The sequence below is a fragment of the Erpetoichthys calabaricus genome, chromosome 1, assembly GCF_900747795.2.
Source record: "Erpetoichthys calabaricus chromosome 1, fErpCal1.3, whole genome shotgun sequence".
Lineage (NCBI taxonomy): Eukaryota > Metazoa > Chordata > Cladistia > Polypteriformes > Polypteridae > Erpetoichthys > Erpetoichthys calabaricus.
The window spans coordinates 178,694,717-178,712,540 of NC_041394.2; the positions used below are offsets into that span (position 1 = coordinate 178,694,717).

At 40.9% G+C, this 17,824-nt stretch overlaps 2 protein-coding genes across 6 annotated transcripts in view; both read right to left on the reverse strand.

Moving 5' to 3' along the window:
* LOC114657406 (probable polypeptide N-acetylgalactosaminyltransferase 8) overlaps nt 1-17,824 on the reverse strand; it is a 526,476-nt gene that overhangs the window by 158,465 nt on the left and 350,187 nt on the right. The window lies entirely within an intron of this gene.
* The window catches only part of LOC114657413 (probable polypeptide N-acetylgalactosaminyltransferase 8), an 83,224-nt gene that overhangs the window by 37,293 nt on the left and 28,107 nt on the right, over nt 1-17,824 (reverse strand). For both annotated transcript variants that reach the window (XM_051930779.1, XM_051930785.1), the window contains exon 3: nt 4,669-4,835. In XM_051930779.1, coding sequence (XP_051786739.1) covers nt 4,669-4,835 — 167 coding nt within the window. The remainder of the gene's footprint in view (nt 1-4,668; nt 4,836-17,824) is intronic.

Consider the following 17,824-nt stretch of genomic DNA (forward strand, 5'->3'; position numbering starts at 1 on the left):
TGAGGAAGCATGTACCAGAAATTAAAAGACCCATTGTCCGCAGAAACCCGCGAAGCAGTGAAAAATCCGCGATATATATTTAAATATGCTTACATATAAAATCCGCGATGGAGTGAAGCCGCGAAAGGCGAAGCGCGATATAGCGAGGGATTACTGTAAATATATATATATCCATCCATCCATTTTCCAACCCGCTGAATCTGAACACAGGGTCACGGGGGTCTGCTGGAGCCAATCCCAGCCAACACAGGGCACAAGGCAGGAAACAATCCCGGGCAGGGTGCCAACCGACCGCAGTATATATATATATATATATCCATCCATCCATTGTTCAACCCGCTGAATCCGAACACAGGGTCACGGGGGTCTGCTGGAGCCAATCCCAGCCAACACAGGGCACAAGGCAGGAAACAATCCTGGGCAGGGTGCCAACCCACCGCAGTATATATATATATATATATATATATATATATATCTTACATATATACATCTAAGCATGGAAGTGTGTCTGTCTGTCTGGCCCAGAAGTGAGAGGTGAAGTAGGGGTAAGGGCTCCACCTCCGAGGAAACAGTAAACTAGCTTAGCCACTAATAACACAAGTGAGGCTAGCATATCAGCAAAACGAAACCTCAGAAGAAAGACAAAGTCGCTTACATGGTAAAATGGTATCCCTTTTACTTTTCCTCCCACTGCTAATGCATAAGCAATGCAAGCAAGTCAGCAAAACAAATCCTCATAGGAGAGAGGTGCCCAAAGTAGTTCCTATCAATTACCTGACATCTCTACATTTCAAATTTTTTTCTGATGATTTCAATAGTTTCTAGGACGTTGGGTCTCTTTACAGCACAGCTAGTATATATATATTGTCCATAACAAACACCATGTTCAAGCATAGGGGTTTTCATATGTGCACTTGGCACCAGGACACCCTAGGCCTCAGTTCGATGACCGACTTTGTGGTCGTGTCGTCAGACTTGCGGCCACATGTCTTGGACACTCGGGTGAAGAGAGGGGTGGAGCTGTCAACTGATCACCACCTGGTTGTGAGTTGGCTTCGATGGTGGGGGAGGATGCCGGTCAGGCCTGGTAGGCCCAAACGTGTTGTGAGGGTCTGCTGGGAACGTCTGGCAGAGCCCCCTGTCAGAGGTAGCTTCAACTCCCACCTCCGGCAGAACTTCGACCATGTCCCGAGGGAGGTGGGGGACATTAAGTCCGAATGGGCCATGTTCTGTGCCTCTATTGTTGAGGCGGCTGACTGGAGCTGTGGCCGTAAGGTGGTCGGTGCCTGTCGTGGCGGCAATCCCCAAACCCGTTGGTGAACACCGGCGGTGAGGGATGCTGTCAAGCTGAAGAAGGAGTCCTACCGGTCCCTTTTGTCCTGTGGGGGCAGCTAATAGGTACCGTCAGGCCAAGCGGAATGCGGCTTCGGTGGTTGCTGAGGCAAAAACTCGGGCATGGGAGGAGTTTGGGGAGGCCATGGAGAACGACTTTCGGATGGCTTCGAGGAGATTCTGGTCCACAATCCGGCGTCTCAGGAGGGGGAAGCAGTGCAGTATCAACACTGTATATGGTGGGGATGGTGCGCTGTTGACCTCAACTCGGGATGTTGTGGGTTGGTGGGGGGGAGTACTTCGAAGACCTCCTCAATCGCACTAAAATGCCTTCCAATGAGGAAGCAGAGCCTGGGGACTCGGAGGTGGGCTCCCCCATCTCTGGGACTGAGGTCACCGAGGTGGTCAAAAAACTCCTTGGTGGCAGGGCCCCAGGGGTGGATGAGATACGCCCGGAGTTCCTCAAGGCTCTGGATGTTGTAGGGCTGTCTTGGTTAACACGTCTCTGCAACAGGACATCAGGGACAGTGCCTCTGGATTGGCAGACCGGGGCGGTGGTCCCCCTCTTTAAGAAGGGGGACTGGAGGGTGTGTTCCAACTACAGAGGGATCACACTCCTCAGCCTCCCTGGAAAAGTCTATTCGGGGTTTCTGGAGAGGAGGGTTCGTTGGATACTCGAACCTCGGATTCAGGAGGAACAGTGTGGTTTTCGTACTAGTCACGGAACAGTGGACCATCTGTACACCCTTAGCAGAGTCCTGGAGGGTGCATGGGAGTTCGCCCAACCAGTCTACATGTGTTTTGTGGCCTTGGAAAAGTCATTTGACCGTGTCCCTCGGGGAATCCTGTGGGGGGTGCTCCAGGAGTATGGGGTACCTGACCCCCTGATAAGGGCTGTTCGGTCCCTGTACAACCGGTGTCAGAGCTTGGTCCGCATTGCCGGCAGTAAGTCGAACCCATTTCCAGTGAGAGTTGAACTCCGCCAGGGCTGCCCTTTGTCACCGATTCTGTTCATAACTTTTATGGACAGAATTTCTAGGCGCAGCCAGGGTCTTGAGGGGGTCCGATTTGGTGGACTCAGGATTGGGTCATTGCTTTTTGCAGATGATGTTCGCAGCTGAGTGTGAAGCGGCTGGGATAGGAATCAGCACCTCCAAATCCAAGACCATGGTCCTCAGCTGAAAAGGGTGGAGTGCCCTCTCAGGGTTGGGAGCGAGATCCTGCCTCAAGTGGAGGAGTTCAAGTATCTCGGGGTCTTGTTCACGAGTGAGGGAAGAATGGAGCGTGAGATTGACAGGCGGATCAGTGCGGCGTCCGCAGTGATGCAGGCTCTGCATCAGTCTGTCGTGGTGTAAAAGGAGCTGAGCCATAAGGCAAAGCTCTCAATTTACCAGTCGATCTATGTTCCTACCCTCACCTATGGTCATGAGCTATGGGTAGTGACCGAAAGAACGAGATCGCGAATACAAGCGGCTGAAAGTTTCCTCCGCAGGGTGTCTGGGCTCTCCCTTAAAGATAGGGTGAGCAGCTCAGTCATTCGGGAGGGGCTCAAAGTTAAGCCGCTGCTCCTCCACATCGAGAGGAGTCAGATGAGGTGGCTCGGGCATCTGATCAGGATGCCTCCTGGACGCCTCCCTGGTGAGGTGTTCCAGGCACGTCCAACCGGGAGGAGGCCCCGGGGAAGACCCAGGACACGCTGGAGGGACTATGTCTCCCAGCTGGCCTGGGAACGCCTCGGGATTCTCCCGGAAGAGCTAGAAGAGGGGAGAGGGAAGCCTGGGTATCTCTGCTCAAGCTGCTGCCCCTGCGACCCGACCTCGGATAAGCGGAAGAGGATAGATAGATAGATAGATAGATAGATAGATAGATAGATAGATAGATAGATAGATAGATAGATAGATAGATAGATAGATAGATAGATAGATAGATAGATAGATAGATAGATAGATAGATAGATAGATAGATAGATAGATAGATAGATAGATACTTTATTAATCCCAAGGGGAAATTCACATACTCCAGCAGCACCTTACTGATACAAAAAAACAATATTACATTTTAGATTGTTAATAATGCAGGTAAAAACAGACAATAACTTTATATAATGTTAACGTTTACCCCCCCGGGTGGAACTGAAGAATCACATAGTTAATCTTTTTGAATATGATGCCACAAGCTTGGCACACCTATCCTTGGCCAGTCTCACCCATTCCTCTTTGCAGGATATATATATATCTATATATATATCAGCACTGTCTTATTACTTTTGAATTATTTTAGCTGTTATATTTGAAATATAAAATATATTAGACATTTTACTACATCGTCCTTCAAAGTATGTGTCACTTAGTTTTCCATGTCATCAGAATATAGTAGAATGTACTGTACATTTTTATACCTGTTTTGATGATTTTTAAGTGCTTTTATTCAAAACTACAATAGAAAGTAAAAAAAAAATCTTGTTCTAAGATTTTGTTAGTCATATGTGACTAAAAATAAAATTGTGGGACACCTCTAAAAAATTAATTTAATTTAAATAAAATGCATAGATTTCTTAAATTGTTGAAATTTCTAACTAGCTTAACTATAAGAAAGAAAATGCCATGTCATATAAAAGTTGATTAAACTATGCAGGATTATTGTTTTATTTGATTTTGGTCTAATATTCATAATGTAGACTGACATGTTCACATGAAAAGCCATCCTTTATGATGAATGACTCAGTATCAGAACAGGACTCCAGAATGGGCACAAACATATAAATAAGTTTTATCTGTTCCATGACGAATACATTTCGTCTTAAATTTCATTTAAGAATTCAAATGGCAACCAAATTGGAGGTTGACTGCTACAATAATTCATATACTACGAATGCTGTAAAATATGTAATTGCTCTTTTTAAGAGCAAATAATAAATGTTAGTTTAACACTTCAAAATGACAGGTTTAGTGCAAGGGTGTTGAAAGATTTAGGGTTAATGTATAACATGGGTTGTATGATGAACTGATTGTCATGAACACTTGTGTGACCAGTAGTGGATGGAACATATCACTCAGCAATTCTTTTTAGGTATTTTTATAGCACACTCTAGCCATCAAATAAGCAAATATTTTAATAGAATGGGAAAATGTTGGCAAAATTACATAAACATTTCAGTGCCAGATTTGGACAAATTGTGCATCGCACATAGGGTTTACATACAATAATTGAAACAGTCAAGTGAATAGTTTTCAAATTATTAGCCATAGGGCGAGTGGCAAATGAAAAACAAAATATATTCTCAAAGGATGGTAAAGGTGTTATGCTTATTACTTCCTAGTTTTGACAAACACAAACCATTTATACTGTGGTCATCTACAAGAATGATTTCCTTCAATAAATGAGACGGAGTTCTATCAATGATGCTCCGAATAGCACGCTGTAAGATGGTGAGAGCTTCATCCAAGTAAATCAGCGTAACGCTTATGGATGGTAAATCATCTGTATAGTTCTTCTTTAAGCATCTGTAAGAAAAAAGATATAAGGGAGTATCAAAATATTTACTTTCAAAACTGCATAGAAGATGATGTAGTAGAAAGGAAACCAGTTTATCAAGCCACAAAGGTCTTTTGGGATATAATCCCTGTTTTGTTTTCATTTCCTTTGAACATCAAGACCTGATATCTTTGCAGCTATAAATCTTTCACTGTCTTATTCTATGACCTTTGGAGAAAGTCGCTTATCCTACGTGTGCTTTACTATTTGACTATACACTCTTGTCACTAATACTACATATGCTTTTAAGATAACGTGTGTTTTATGAAAATAAAAATACATTTAAGAAGAATGATAACTTAATGCCAAGGGTTTTAGCGTAATTTGGCCTCTGTGGCACCCAATCATTCATTCTCTCTTTTAATCCCCTACATACACCATCATACAAATGATTATCAACCCATATACAACATGTTAGTTGTTTTGCCATCTTGTGAATGCTGCCTAATAATTAATGGTAACATGTAACCCTTTTGGCTCAGAGTAATATAATTTTACCAAAGAAAAAACAGCATAAAATAGACATTGGCAAAGCATGAGCTATCCTGTGGAGAAATGGAAAGAATAATGTGTTATCACTACCTTCTGAAGCAGCCAAAACTGAAACATTTAGAGAAGCTGTTTATTGAAACTAACGGGACTGAACTACTGTTGAGAGCTCATTGTCTCCTCAGAAATCTGACAGTATCCACATTACATTGTAGTCCTTCAAACTGGAAAAATCAAAGATATTAACAAAAGTTAGGCGACACATATGTGGACAGGCTAAATTCACAGACATATAAAAACAACACAGGTGCTACTGTAAATGGTGGGAGTTAGTCAATTGTATGGAAAAACAGCAATAAGAGCGACGGTCAGAAATTATTATCATTTACAACTGCTGTTGTGATTTACAATTATTAGATACAACCAAAACACAACATAAAAAAGTGAAAGAAAATATGAACAATATTACATTTTCAATTTAAATAAGAAAACAACAAAACTATGCCTACATCACAGTTTCTACCCTAATACACCTAAAGCAAAGAACAAAAACCATCAATAGCCCAAAACAAAGTGTTATGATTCAGCCAGGGTAAATAAAAAATAAAACTAAAAAATTTTAAACTTAATGCCAAATGGAACACTTATGTACCTAACTGTAATAGCCACTTTGAGTGAAATAGTATCCAAAGGGAAATGGTAAGAAGGAAATGAGTAGGACTTGAACAGCAGCAAAAAGGAGAAGGCTAAATCAAAGTCTAAGGCAGGGATCAGAAAGAACCGTATAGCAAAGTCATGTCATGTAATTTTCTACTCTGCTTAATCCATACTGGGGTCATGGGGGTGCTGGAGCCTACGGTCCATTGCAGGGCAAAAATACACACACACACTAAAAACATCCTAGAGCCAATTTAGCATTGCAAAGTCACCTAACCTGCATGTCTTTGGATAGTGGGAAGAAGCCAGAGGACCCAGCAGAAGCCCGGAAAAACACGGGGAGACCTTGCACACTCCACACAGGGAGGATCTGAGACGCAAATCCTGGTCTCCTTACTGTGAGGCAAAGGTGCTACCACACACAAAACCAAGTGCAAACAGCCAAAATATAAAACATACGGTATCCCAGGAGGTCCAAACTCAAATAAAGTGTGGCATTTAAGCCACCTATGCACAAATTATATATTCAAAGAAAAGAATCCAAAACTTAAGGTGAGACAAAGAAATGGCCAAAATAGAGAAGCTTTTGTGCACAGTCATCTGAATGATGGTGATGACTGTACAAAAAATGTTTTCTACCACTGGGGTAACAGTCAAGAAAAGGCAGTAAAAACAATGAATTTCAAATGAAAAAACTGCTCACCAGACACACGAGCAATACTTGTACAGAAAATATGAATACCGACAGTTCACAAAAGGTAGATAAAGCACAGGAAAACAAGAACTTAAATCCCACCACCTTAAGTCCTGGTTAGTTGAGTTCAGCATGCTTCATGCTAGGGTGCAGTCAGGGTTTATGTTAATTTTCTTTTTCATTTTTATCTTTATTTTTTGTGATTAGTTCTTGTAATTTTAGCAATTCTACAAACGAACATTAGGAGGTTGATGACTATTGAGTTGACTGTAATATCCATGAAAACGTAATTCCACATCTGCCAGAGCCTACTGTAGAATAGATAGATAGATAGATAGATAGATAGATAGATAGATAGATAGATAGATAGATAGATAGATAGATAGATAGATAGATAGATAGATAGATAGATAGATAGATAGATAGATAGATAGATAGATAGATAGATAGATACTTTATTAATCCCAAGGGGAAATTCACATACTCCAGCAGCAGCATACTGATACAAAAAACAATATTAAATTAAAGAGTAATAAAAATGCAGGTATAACAGACAATAACTTTGTATAATGTTAACGTTTACCCCCCTGGGTGGAACTGAAGAGTCGCATAGTTTGGGGGAGGAACGATCTTCTCAGTCTGTCAGTGGAACAGGACAGTGACAGCAGTCTGTCGCTGAAGCTGCTCTTCTGTCTGGAGATGACACAGTTTAGTGGATGCATTGGACTCTTCATAATTGATAGGAACCTTCTGAGCGCCCGTTGCTCTGCCACGGATGTCAAACTGTCCAGCTCTGTGCCTACAATAGAGCCTGCTTTCCTCACCGGTTTGTCCAGGCATGAATATGCTGCTCCCTACATTTAATTTTCTGCTTTTTTATATCTTAGAGTGGTTCATTGTGTTGTGAAATTAAGTGCATTGCCTAAAACAGGCCTCACCCCAGGTAGCCTGAGCTCCCAATTCCACAGGCAGGTTTGGCCTAACCAGGCCCAAAAATTAGACAGCAGGCTTTTAATGTTCAAAATAACTTGAATGTCTAAAAGTACACAAAAATATCATAAATAGCCATTCCTCAACCCTCTATGAATGGTTCACACGTCTACTAATCAGTGGACAATTTGCATATCACTGATCAACTGGCCCTTTGTCAATGGTGCTAGTCTCTGTGATTAAGCAAAGGTACTGTTTATAAGGTTGGGGAAACCTGCAGTCAATTGAGACTGAGGAAGAGACTTGGATAAGTCTCGAAATATTTCTCCCACTTAAAAACTTTGTCCAGATGAACAGAATCAAATTTCTAGGATTTCCTTACCTGGATTATTGAGCATGCATCGAGACATCGAGAGCCACTTTGGCAAGGACGGCCTAAAGCTTGTACGTGAGTATGAGCAAACAGCACGCAAGATGGCAGACTACAGGAGCCATCTGAGATTCAGCCTCAGATGTAGACAGAGCGGGATCACTCCTAAAAATCTACAGATGAAATCGTCAGTAAAAGGCCTGCGACCTAACAAAATCCTCCAGAAGGCACAGAGTCAGCTGCTAAATGAACGGGTGAGACAAACTAACTTCACTATTGATGTTTTAAAATCCAAAGAGAAGCAGATCCACCAAAGACTTTCTTCACTTCTAGATGAGAAAACACTTCAGCAGGTGCTTGAGTTCACCGAGAAGGCTCGTCTAGCACAGCATGAAAAGTCTAAAACCAGGCAAAAGAGGAAGTTTGATCTACTTGCTGTGCGCCACAAACACCAGCACACTATGGGGAGTGTCCTCCACAACCAGCAGAGAGAAGGATGCCAGACAGAAACTAAAGATGTGGACAAATGGGTGAAGAACCTGTCTGACAAACAACTCACCCAAGCAGAGAAAAATGTCCTTTCTAAAGGGTTAAATTTTGCAGTCACACCGAAACAAATCCCGCTAGTGGAACTGATTACAGCCACAGAATCTGCTATCAGAAACAACAACATTGCTGATTTGGAAGCAGAACAACTGCGGATAAAAGTTTCGGCATGTCTCAGCAATGCAAAACCCCCTGCATCCAATATCAGCATTGAGGAGAGGAAGGCCCTCACGGCACTCAGCAAGGACAACAACATCATCATCCTTCCAGCGGACAAGGGGAGATGCACAGTTGTGCTAAACCAGACAGACTACCATGAGAAAATTTTATCTCTGCTCAGTGATAAAAATACTTATGAGCCCTTAAAGCGAGATCCAGGTAGTGGTTACAAGAAAAAGGTGATAGATTGTCTTAAGTAGTTAGTTCAGGACAATGCTATTGACCAGACCACATACCACAGATTATACCCAGGGGAATCTACACCAAGTCTGTATGGTCTACCAAAAATACACAAACAGGGTGCTCCTTTAAGACCCATTGTCTGCATGATCAATTCAGTCACGTATAACATCTCCAAGTTCCTGGCCGCTGTTCTTAACCCGATGGTAGGCAGATCAAAACACCACATTCAGAACACATTGGATTTCGTGGAGAAAGTGAGAGAGGTCATTATGGAGGCAGAAGAAACCTTGGTCTCATTTGATGTTACATCTCTGTTCACTTGTGTCCCAGTGACTGAAGCAGTGGAGGTAGTACGTAAGAGATTACAGAATGACCCCACTCTCAGTAAAAGAACCTCTCTCAACGCAGACCAAGTGTGCCTGCTTTTGGAACTGTGTCTTCAATCAACATATTTCATATACAAAAGCCAGTACTACAGGCAGAAGCACGGGTGTGCCATGGGTTCCCCTGTTTCACCTATAGTAGCCAATCTATATATGGAAAAAGTGGAAAAGAGGGCTCTATCATCCTATCCTGGAACACCACTGAGCCATTGGTTCAGATATGTGGATGACACCTGGGTGAAAATCAGATCTCAGGAGGTACCACAGTTCACAGACCACATCAACGGGGTGGACAAACACATCAAGTTCACCAGAGAGGATATGAAAAATAACAAGCTAGCCTTCTTAGACTGTGAAATTTCCATCGTCAACGGGGGACATTTGAAAGTGGATGTGTACCGTAAACCCACACATACGGACCAGTATCTAAGGTTTGACTCTCACCATCCACTAGAGCACAAACTAGGTGTCATTAGGACTCTACAACACAGAGCTAACACGATTCCCACAGACTCAGAGGCCAAGGAAGCAGAAGAACACCACGTCAAAAAGGCCCTGAGTAAATGTGGATATCCCAGTTGGTCCTTTGTCAAAGCAGGGAGGACACCTAAAGAACGCTCCAAGCGATTCATGAGAGAGGAAGGACATCCACTGCCTAAGCGAAAACCCTTAGTGATCCCGTATGTGTCAGGAGTATCGGAACAGCTGAGGCGCATTTTCTCGAAACACCAGGTCTCAGTGGCTTTCAAACCCCAAAATACGCTACGCCAAAGATTGGTCCATCCCAAGGACCGGGTCCCACGGCACAAACAGAGTAACATAGTTTACACAGTTAAGTGCCAGGAGGAGTGCCGTGAATTGTACATCGGGGAAACCAAGCATCCACTGGCTAAGCGCATGTCACAACACAGAAGAGCTTCCTCGTCAGGCCAGGACTCTGCAGTCTATTTACATCTACAGGATAGTGGTCACTCCTTTAAAGATGAAGAGGTGCACATCCTGGACAGGGAGGAGTGCTGGTTTGAGAGAGGAATCAAGGAGGCCATTTACGTGAAAAGGAACGACCATCTCTGAACAGAGGAGGGGGCCTAAGGGTACATCTGTCTCCATCTTACAATGCTGTGACTGCAGCCATTCCTCAACCCTCTATGAATGGTTCACACGTCTACTAATCAGTGGACAATTTGCATATCACTGATCAACTGGCCCTTTGTCAATGGTGCTAGTCTCTGTGATTAAGCAAAGGTTCTGTTTATAAGGTTTTGGAAACCTGCAGTCAATTGAGACTGAGGAAGAGACTTGGATAAGTCTCGAAATATTTCTCCCACTTAAAAACTTTGTCCAGATGAACAGAATCAAATTTCTAGGATAAATGGTAAAAACTGAGGCTTGTAAAGACAGCTTAAACAGAATCTTTATAAATTAAAATATGTATTACAATGCTTAAGAGAACAAAAGGGATATGCTCAAAGGCAATTGAAAGCAAACACGTCCCAATACACAATCAGATAGCAAAAAGACAGAAAAACCACAAAAAAAGCAATACTTCCACAAAACCACTCCTAACCACACTCAGTGAACCACCACTGAATCATCATTTCTAGTCATTATATTAAACCAAATGGAGGACCCAACAGCAGTGACATCTGAGTGGATCCACCTCTTGAGGTTCTGCCCACATAACACAAGGAATGGTTGCACATTTAAGGATATGGTAAATAATAAACCACAAACAAACAAATTAATAGAAATAATACCACAACATGAAGTATAATGATTCAAAAATGAGAAAAACAACAATAATAAAGAAAGTAAGCATAAGGCTGTAACATAACACTGCACAAAGTTCCATCAAAACAGCTTGGCAGATTTGACAACTGAAGCTCTACTGTCTGTAAACATCAGTGGTGCCAGAGTAGCTACACAGGCACAGATTTAGTCCAGAAGGCACTTTATAATCATTGACCCACGTTTTCTAAAATTCCTGAGAAAGTAATGTGGTTGGAAGTTTATTCTGATTTTAAAAAAATACAATCTACTGGAAAGTTTGTTTGATTTTTAGTTCTGTAAGAACTTGATGATATTCTAGTGCTACTTGATGCAGGAAATGATACATTCACTAGGAGATGAGGACAAGGTCCTCAAATAATAGGGAATTGAAAATTGAAATTGAAAAGGGTTAGATCCACCAACATAATAATTAACTTGCTTATGAATTCTGAATAAACTGGTACCATATGCTGGGGGATTATCAACAGAGGCTCATATGTTTGAGAAAGATAAGGAGCACGGATCAAGTAGGGAATGGAACAAGTAGTCAGAGGTGGCGTGTGTGAAAGTCCCAAACAAAATGTGTTATTGATAGCATTATTATAAAGGCAACTTAAAGCTCATTCCTTCTAAGGAAAATAAAGTGGTGAAAATAAGTAATTATTTTTACTCACTGAAAAGCATTGTCTTTCATTTGTCTGTTTCTAACACATTCTAAAAAAAAGTACATCCGTGAGATATAGTTGTGGCTTAGGTCTATTGCATACTTTAATTTTTTTTTTTTTAATTTTGATTACTTTAAAAAGCAGTTAATGCTGGTTATTGAATCGGTTTTGTCATGTACACAGAAAACAAAGAATACGCTTGACCAAGGGTATGACTGTGGGTTGAATCTCTCTGCGTAAATGATGTGAAATATAATATCATAATAGTTAGTGCCTGCAACATTACATAAGCCAGTTTTGGACTGAATCATTTCTCATAGATTGGTGAAGATGAAAGAAAGGGGGAAAGTGTCTGTTGTGAAAGCAATCTGGCTTAACACAACTGACGATGAGAGAAAAAGATGGAGTGTAAGGTGAAAGCCATAATCCAGCGAGGCAATTAAATTGTTATCACAAAGTGGTAGAGAAAAGAAAAAGTTGCTGTTTTTGAAGACATCACATTTTTGCTGATGCTTCTAGTAAAATTGTGGGGTGTGCGTCAAATCTTTTGTAAAATTACATGATGCGAATTGCAGTGTTGCTGGATCAATTGCGTGAATCTGAATGGCTGAGAAATTGCTTCATTTATGAATTGTTTTTGCAAAGCAAAATGGTACATTGGACTCAGATATACTGGAACAACTAACGTGTCAATATACAGTATGTATGGTTGCATTTATGAAATCTAGTTTTCTAAGGAAATGAGAAGAGATGTCTGTAGTTGTAGGCCATGAAAGTATTTTCTTAAACATTTCATCTGATCAGCTATGAATATGGTAAGTTATTGAAGTTGTCAGGCATGCATGTGTTTGGGCATGATGGTGTTTGCTTTTTTTGCCCTCAACTCATTTAAACATGTGAGCACTATGTCGGGGAACATTATGAAAAGAGGATCACATGTACTGTATGTAAAAGATAAGGAGCTGTTGATATTGAGTATGAGTCCTTAATCATTTATTCTTGAACTTTCTGTGGAAGTTCAGGCTGATTTTTAGCTTTGATATGTGTGGCAGTTTCTTGCTGTCTTACTGTTTGTTGTTTAGCTGTCAGTGTTTCCTGCAGATGTTATAGGTCTGAATGTAAGCAGGGCTGCATGCCAGCATCTCCATTCTGTTTGCATGCAGTTGATTATTTCTTGTCAGTGATGCACTGTGCCATGTCTCAGGTGACCGTGAGAGAGACTTGATGTCAAATTTATGGGTCGTGGGTAAGCTATTGACTGAGACCAAGATCAAGCTTTAAAGACCTGGGTGCACATATTTTTGTGTGACAGACAGACATCCCTTACAATCTTTTATACATAGATAGATAAGTGCTGCTTTTATATAATTCACCACTGCAATAAACTGTATTATGCACATTTGAAAATCATGCTGGGCTGTTTAGAGCTCTAATGGTAGTGTTCTATCATTTGTGTGAAATTAGATAAGGCCATAACTCATTGTTCAGTGCTGGGACCTATCCAGTTTTTCTCAAATGGGACTTTAATTGTTGTTTTAAAATAGATTTTTTACTTTCACCCATAGCAAACATTTAGCTGGACTTCTCATTAGCTATGTTGTTTGTTTTTGTTGGCACGTATACTAAATGTCCTTGCAATGGCAATAAAACTATTAACAGCATACACAGTATGATACCATTGTATGTTTACATATCAGATATTGATGGAAAAATATACAGTCACCTGATGGAGGATACTCAAGGGATGGCTGAGTTATTATTAATTTCAAAGAACCGTAGACATTGCCAAAAGGTAGTTTCTTTCCGGGAACACTGTGAACTGACACTTTGTTTTTACTCTTATCTACTGTAAACTGGTTTGCCTTGTTTGAAATTGTCTGTAATTGTCTTCTTTCTGTCCACGGGGACTCCTGTCTAATCTCATCTGTCAACCTGTCCATCATCATTGCAAATAAGAAAGGGCTCAGAGCCGATCCCTGAAGTAATTCCACCTCCACCTTGAATGCATCTGTCACTCCTACCACAGACCTCACCACTGTCACACTTCCCTCATAAATATCCTGTACAACTCTTACATATTTCTCTGCCACTCCCGACTTCATCATACAATACCACACCTCCTCTCGAGGCACCCTGTCATATGTTTTTTCCAGGTCCACAAAGATTCCTTTTGGCCTTCTCTACCCTTCTCCATCAACACCCTCAGAGCAAACATTGTAAAAGTGGTGTTCTTTCCTGGCATGAAACCATACCACTACTCTTTCCCATAACTTCATGCTGTGGCTCATCAATTTTATCCCCCTGTAGTTACTACAGCTCTGCACATCCCCGTTATTCTTAAAAATTGGTACCAGTACACTTCTTCTCCACTCCTCAGACATCCACTCACTTTCCAAGATTCCATTAAACAATCTGGTTAAAAACTCCACTGCCATCTCTCCTAAACAGCTCTATGCTTCCACAGGTATGTCATCTGGATGAACGGCCTTTCCTTTCTTCATCCTCTTCATAGCCGTCCTTACTTCTTCCCTGCTAATCTGTTGCACTTCCTGATTCACTATCTTCACATCATCCAACCTTCTCTCTCTCTCGTTCTCTTCATTCATCAGCCTTTCAAAGTACTCTTTCCATCTGCTCAACACACTCTCCTCGCTTATGAGTATGTTTCCAACTTTATCCTTTATCACTATTTCAGCGAATACCAAGTGGAGGCAAGGAAAAACATACTCCTTGTTGGTTTAAGCAGTGATATAAACAACAAAAGGAAGTTGATCAAGTAACAGAGTGGTGAAGAAACTTGAAAGTTCAAGTCACAAAGTGTTTAAAATAAATAAGAAGTGGTCAGATATCAAAGTCGCCATGAAAAGGCGAGTCTTAGCCCACCGTCTGAGTGTCATATGGAAGCGTATTAGGGTACCGAGAAAAGAAAAACAAAATAGGAACACAGTTGAAAGAAAATGTCCAAATGTCAACTTTAATCTTGAAATTTCCACTTTAATCGTGTACTATATTTTGTCATCAAAGTCGAACGTCATTAACTTCATCTTAAAATCGTTTAATTTACTAGTTTCTCAGACCATCGTAATTAAAGTAGCACGTTAAATGCTTCTTTCTATGTGTTCTTTTATGTGCTCTATGTGTGTGAATCACTATGTGCTTCTTAAACAGGCTTTCTCTTCTGCCAATAGGACACAGAATACATTAGATTCATGATATTACAGCTCTCTGAACAATTTAAATATTAAAATGTATACTTGATATCATTCTCATAATGATAGGAATTAAAGCATGTATTAAACATGGGGACACGGTAGTGCAGTATTAGCGATGAGCTGGCGCCCTGTCTAGAGATTGTTCCTGCCTCCCATAAGATGCTTGCTGCGCTGTGCGCAACCTTCGATGAAATAATTTACTGCAGCAGTACTGTCTCTCTCAAACGTACTAACCTCCTATTCCTGTCCTTCCTTTTCTTTCTCCAAGTAACTAATTGCCACACAATCAGCTCTGTAATAGATGCCAAGCCATCTGTAATCTTAGAACGTGATTCTTCAAAACTTTTATGAAACATTAAAATATCTTCGTAGTACATGTTTAATTATTCCATCCATCTATCCATCCAGGGTCACGCCAATCCCAACAGGCATACCAGCACGAGCCAGGAACAATCCCTGAACAGGGCGCCAGCTCGTTGCTAGCGAAGCGCCACTGTGTCCTCACATGTTTAATTATTAACAATATACAATATTTTAATGAAGTTTAAAACTTTTCTGTATAATGTAATAAACATGCTTTACTGCATTTCATCTTAAAAATGAAGATAGCGCTTGGAAATCTAATTCGACTTAGATGCCAGTCGTCATCATATGTAAATACGCGCTTTATAAAGTGACTAAGGTTATGCCACGTTATAACTGTAGTGCAAGTTTACAGTGAGGTTATTGTACTTATAAGTACAAACATTTCTATCAGGAACAATTGATGGACTGATTGAGTGCGTTTAGAACACTTGGGATGAAACTGTTTCTGAACCGCGAGGTCCCTACAGGAAAGGCTCTGAAGCGTTTGCAGTATGGGAACATTCAAATAGATTGCGCGTGCATTTGGTTTGCAAATACGCTAAACAAATAAGGTGCTTTTCAACAGCAGTATTCCCTTTACATAGTTGCAGTTAAAATATTTCTTGTAAATCTCAACTTAAACATTAACACAGACGCAATATGGTTTGTATGTCCTGTAATCGTAAGGGTCTGTCTTCCCAGGTGAACTTTGCCATGGGTGCATCAGCTACATGGACGTGTTCAGCGCCACAATCAGCTGGGGACCAATCACTTTCGTTTTTGATCTACAGTATATCTCCAGATCACTTGCATTAAAATCGGAGTCTGATTCAGCGATAATACAAAAAAAGTCATCCATGGATTATTTTGCTTTGAGTATTCACTTTGGTATCTCTCCACATGCCATTTTAGAAGCTTTTTGCTCTTCGCTACTCATGCAAGTGCAGGGAATCAAGGACAGATCAACAAAGCTAACTTTCCTTCTAGCAAAAGTGTATCAAAAAGGGCTGTAACAAGAAGATCACTGATCTCTATCGATTGCTATCGAGACTGAGGCTTTCAAAATAATAATAATAATAATAATAATAACAAAAACTGTGTTAACGCATGATAAAATAATTGTCTGCATTAATTAATTAATGCATTAATTATTAATGCATAATATTGTTAACTAGACCTCTTTACATATCCTAACATCTTCTAAGCCTGCTTATTCCTGAGCAGGGCTGCAAAGGCGCTAAAGCCTAAGACCAGCAAGCATAGGGTGCAATGCAGGAGCAATCCCTGAACAGAGAGCAAGTCCATCACAGGGCAAAACACAGTCACACACCACACGAATGCTTGGGCCAATTTAGCATCATCAATCCACCTAACCTGCATGACTGTGGGAGGAAACCAGTGCAGACAAAGGGAGAACATGCAATCTCCATGCAGGGAGGACCCGGAACGTGAATCATACTGTGAGGAGCAGAGTTAATACTGCTGTAATGTGATGCCCACTATTGAATATGCAATACATACAATTGCCCATCAGTAAACATTTCTGCTGAAACTCAATTATTGTTTTTCCTAGTGACATGGCTTTTCTTGATGGTCATTGAAAAACACAATTTTAGTGTAAACTGTACTCTATTGAATCGAAACATGTAATTAGTAGGAATGATGAGAATTTGGGTATAAATATAATTTCACCCTGTAGCAGATCATGTAAAAGTGTTAGCTTCACTCAAATTTGAATGTAACACTTTGATCTGTAATCTTGTACTGTTGCAAAGTTTAGGAGAGTTTAAATCAAAGCAATAAATGCTGAATCGTGGTTTAGTTTAACTTATTACATACAACATTGACATTTACATGCTGCACATTTCCATGAAATGAACTCAATATTTTAAGCATTGTGTAGAAAAGAACAGGTGAAAAGAAATAATATCGTGAAGTATGTACAATGTTCACCTTCTCTATGTTCTATGTGTGGGGGACACCTTTACTGCGTTTAAACTGACCCAAGGCATGCTGTCACTCCATGCTTGTGTTGCACCCATGACTTGAAGTGGGCTGCAGTTCTCCTTTCTGCTTTGTGAACTGGAGCACAGTGGCACATTGTAGTCTGACCTCGAACGGAACACCCCAGCTCTCCACAACATTGCTTGTATTTTACCGCCAAGCCACTTCCCCAACAACCCCCCCCCCCCCCCCCCCCATTCTTTGGAGACTATTTACAGTGGTGTGAAAAACTATTTGCCCCTTTCCTGATTTCTTATTCTTTTGCATGTTTGTCACACAAAATGTTTCTGATCATCAAACACATTTAAACATTAGTCAAATATAACACAAGTAAACACAAAATGCAGTTTGTAAATGGTGGTTTTTATTATTTAGGGAGAAAAAAAAATCCAAACCTACATGGCCCTGTGTGAAAAAGTAATTGCCCCCTGAACCTAATAACTGGTTGGGCCACCCTTAGCAGCAATAACTGCAATCAAGCGTTTGCGATA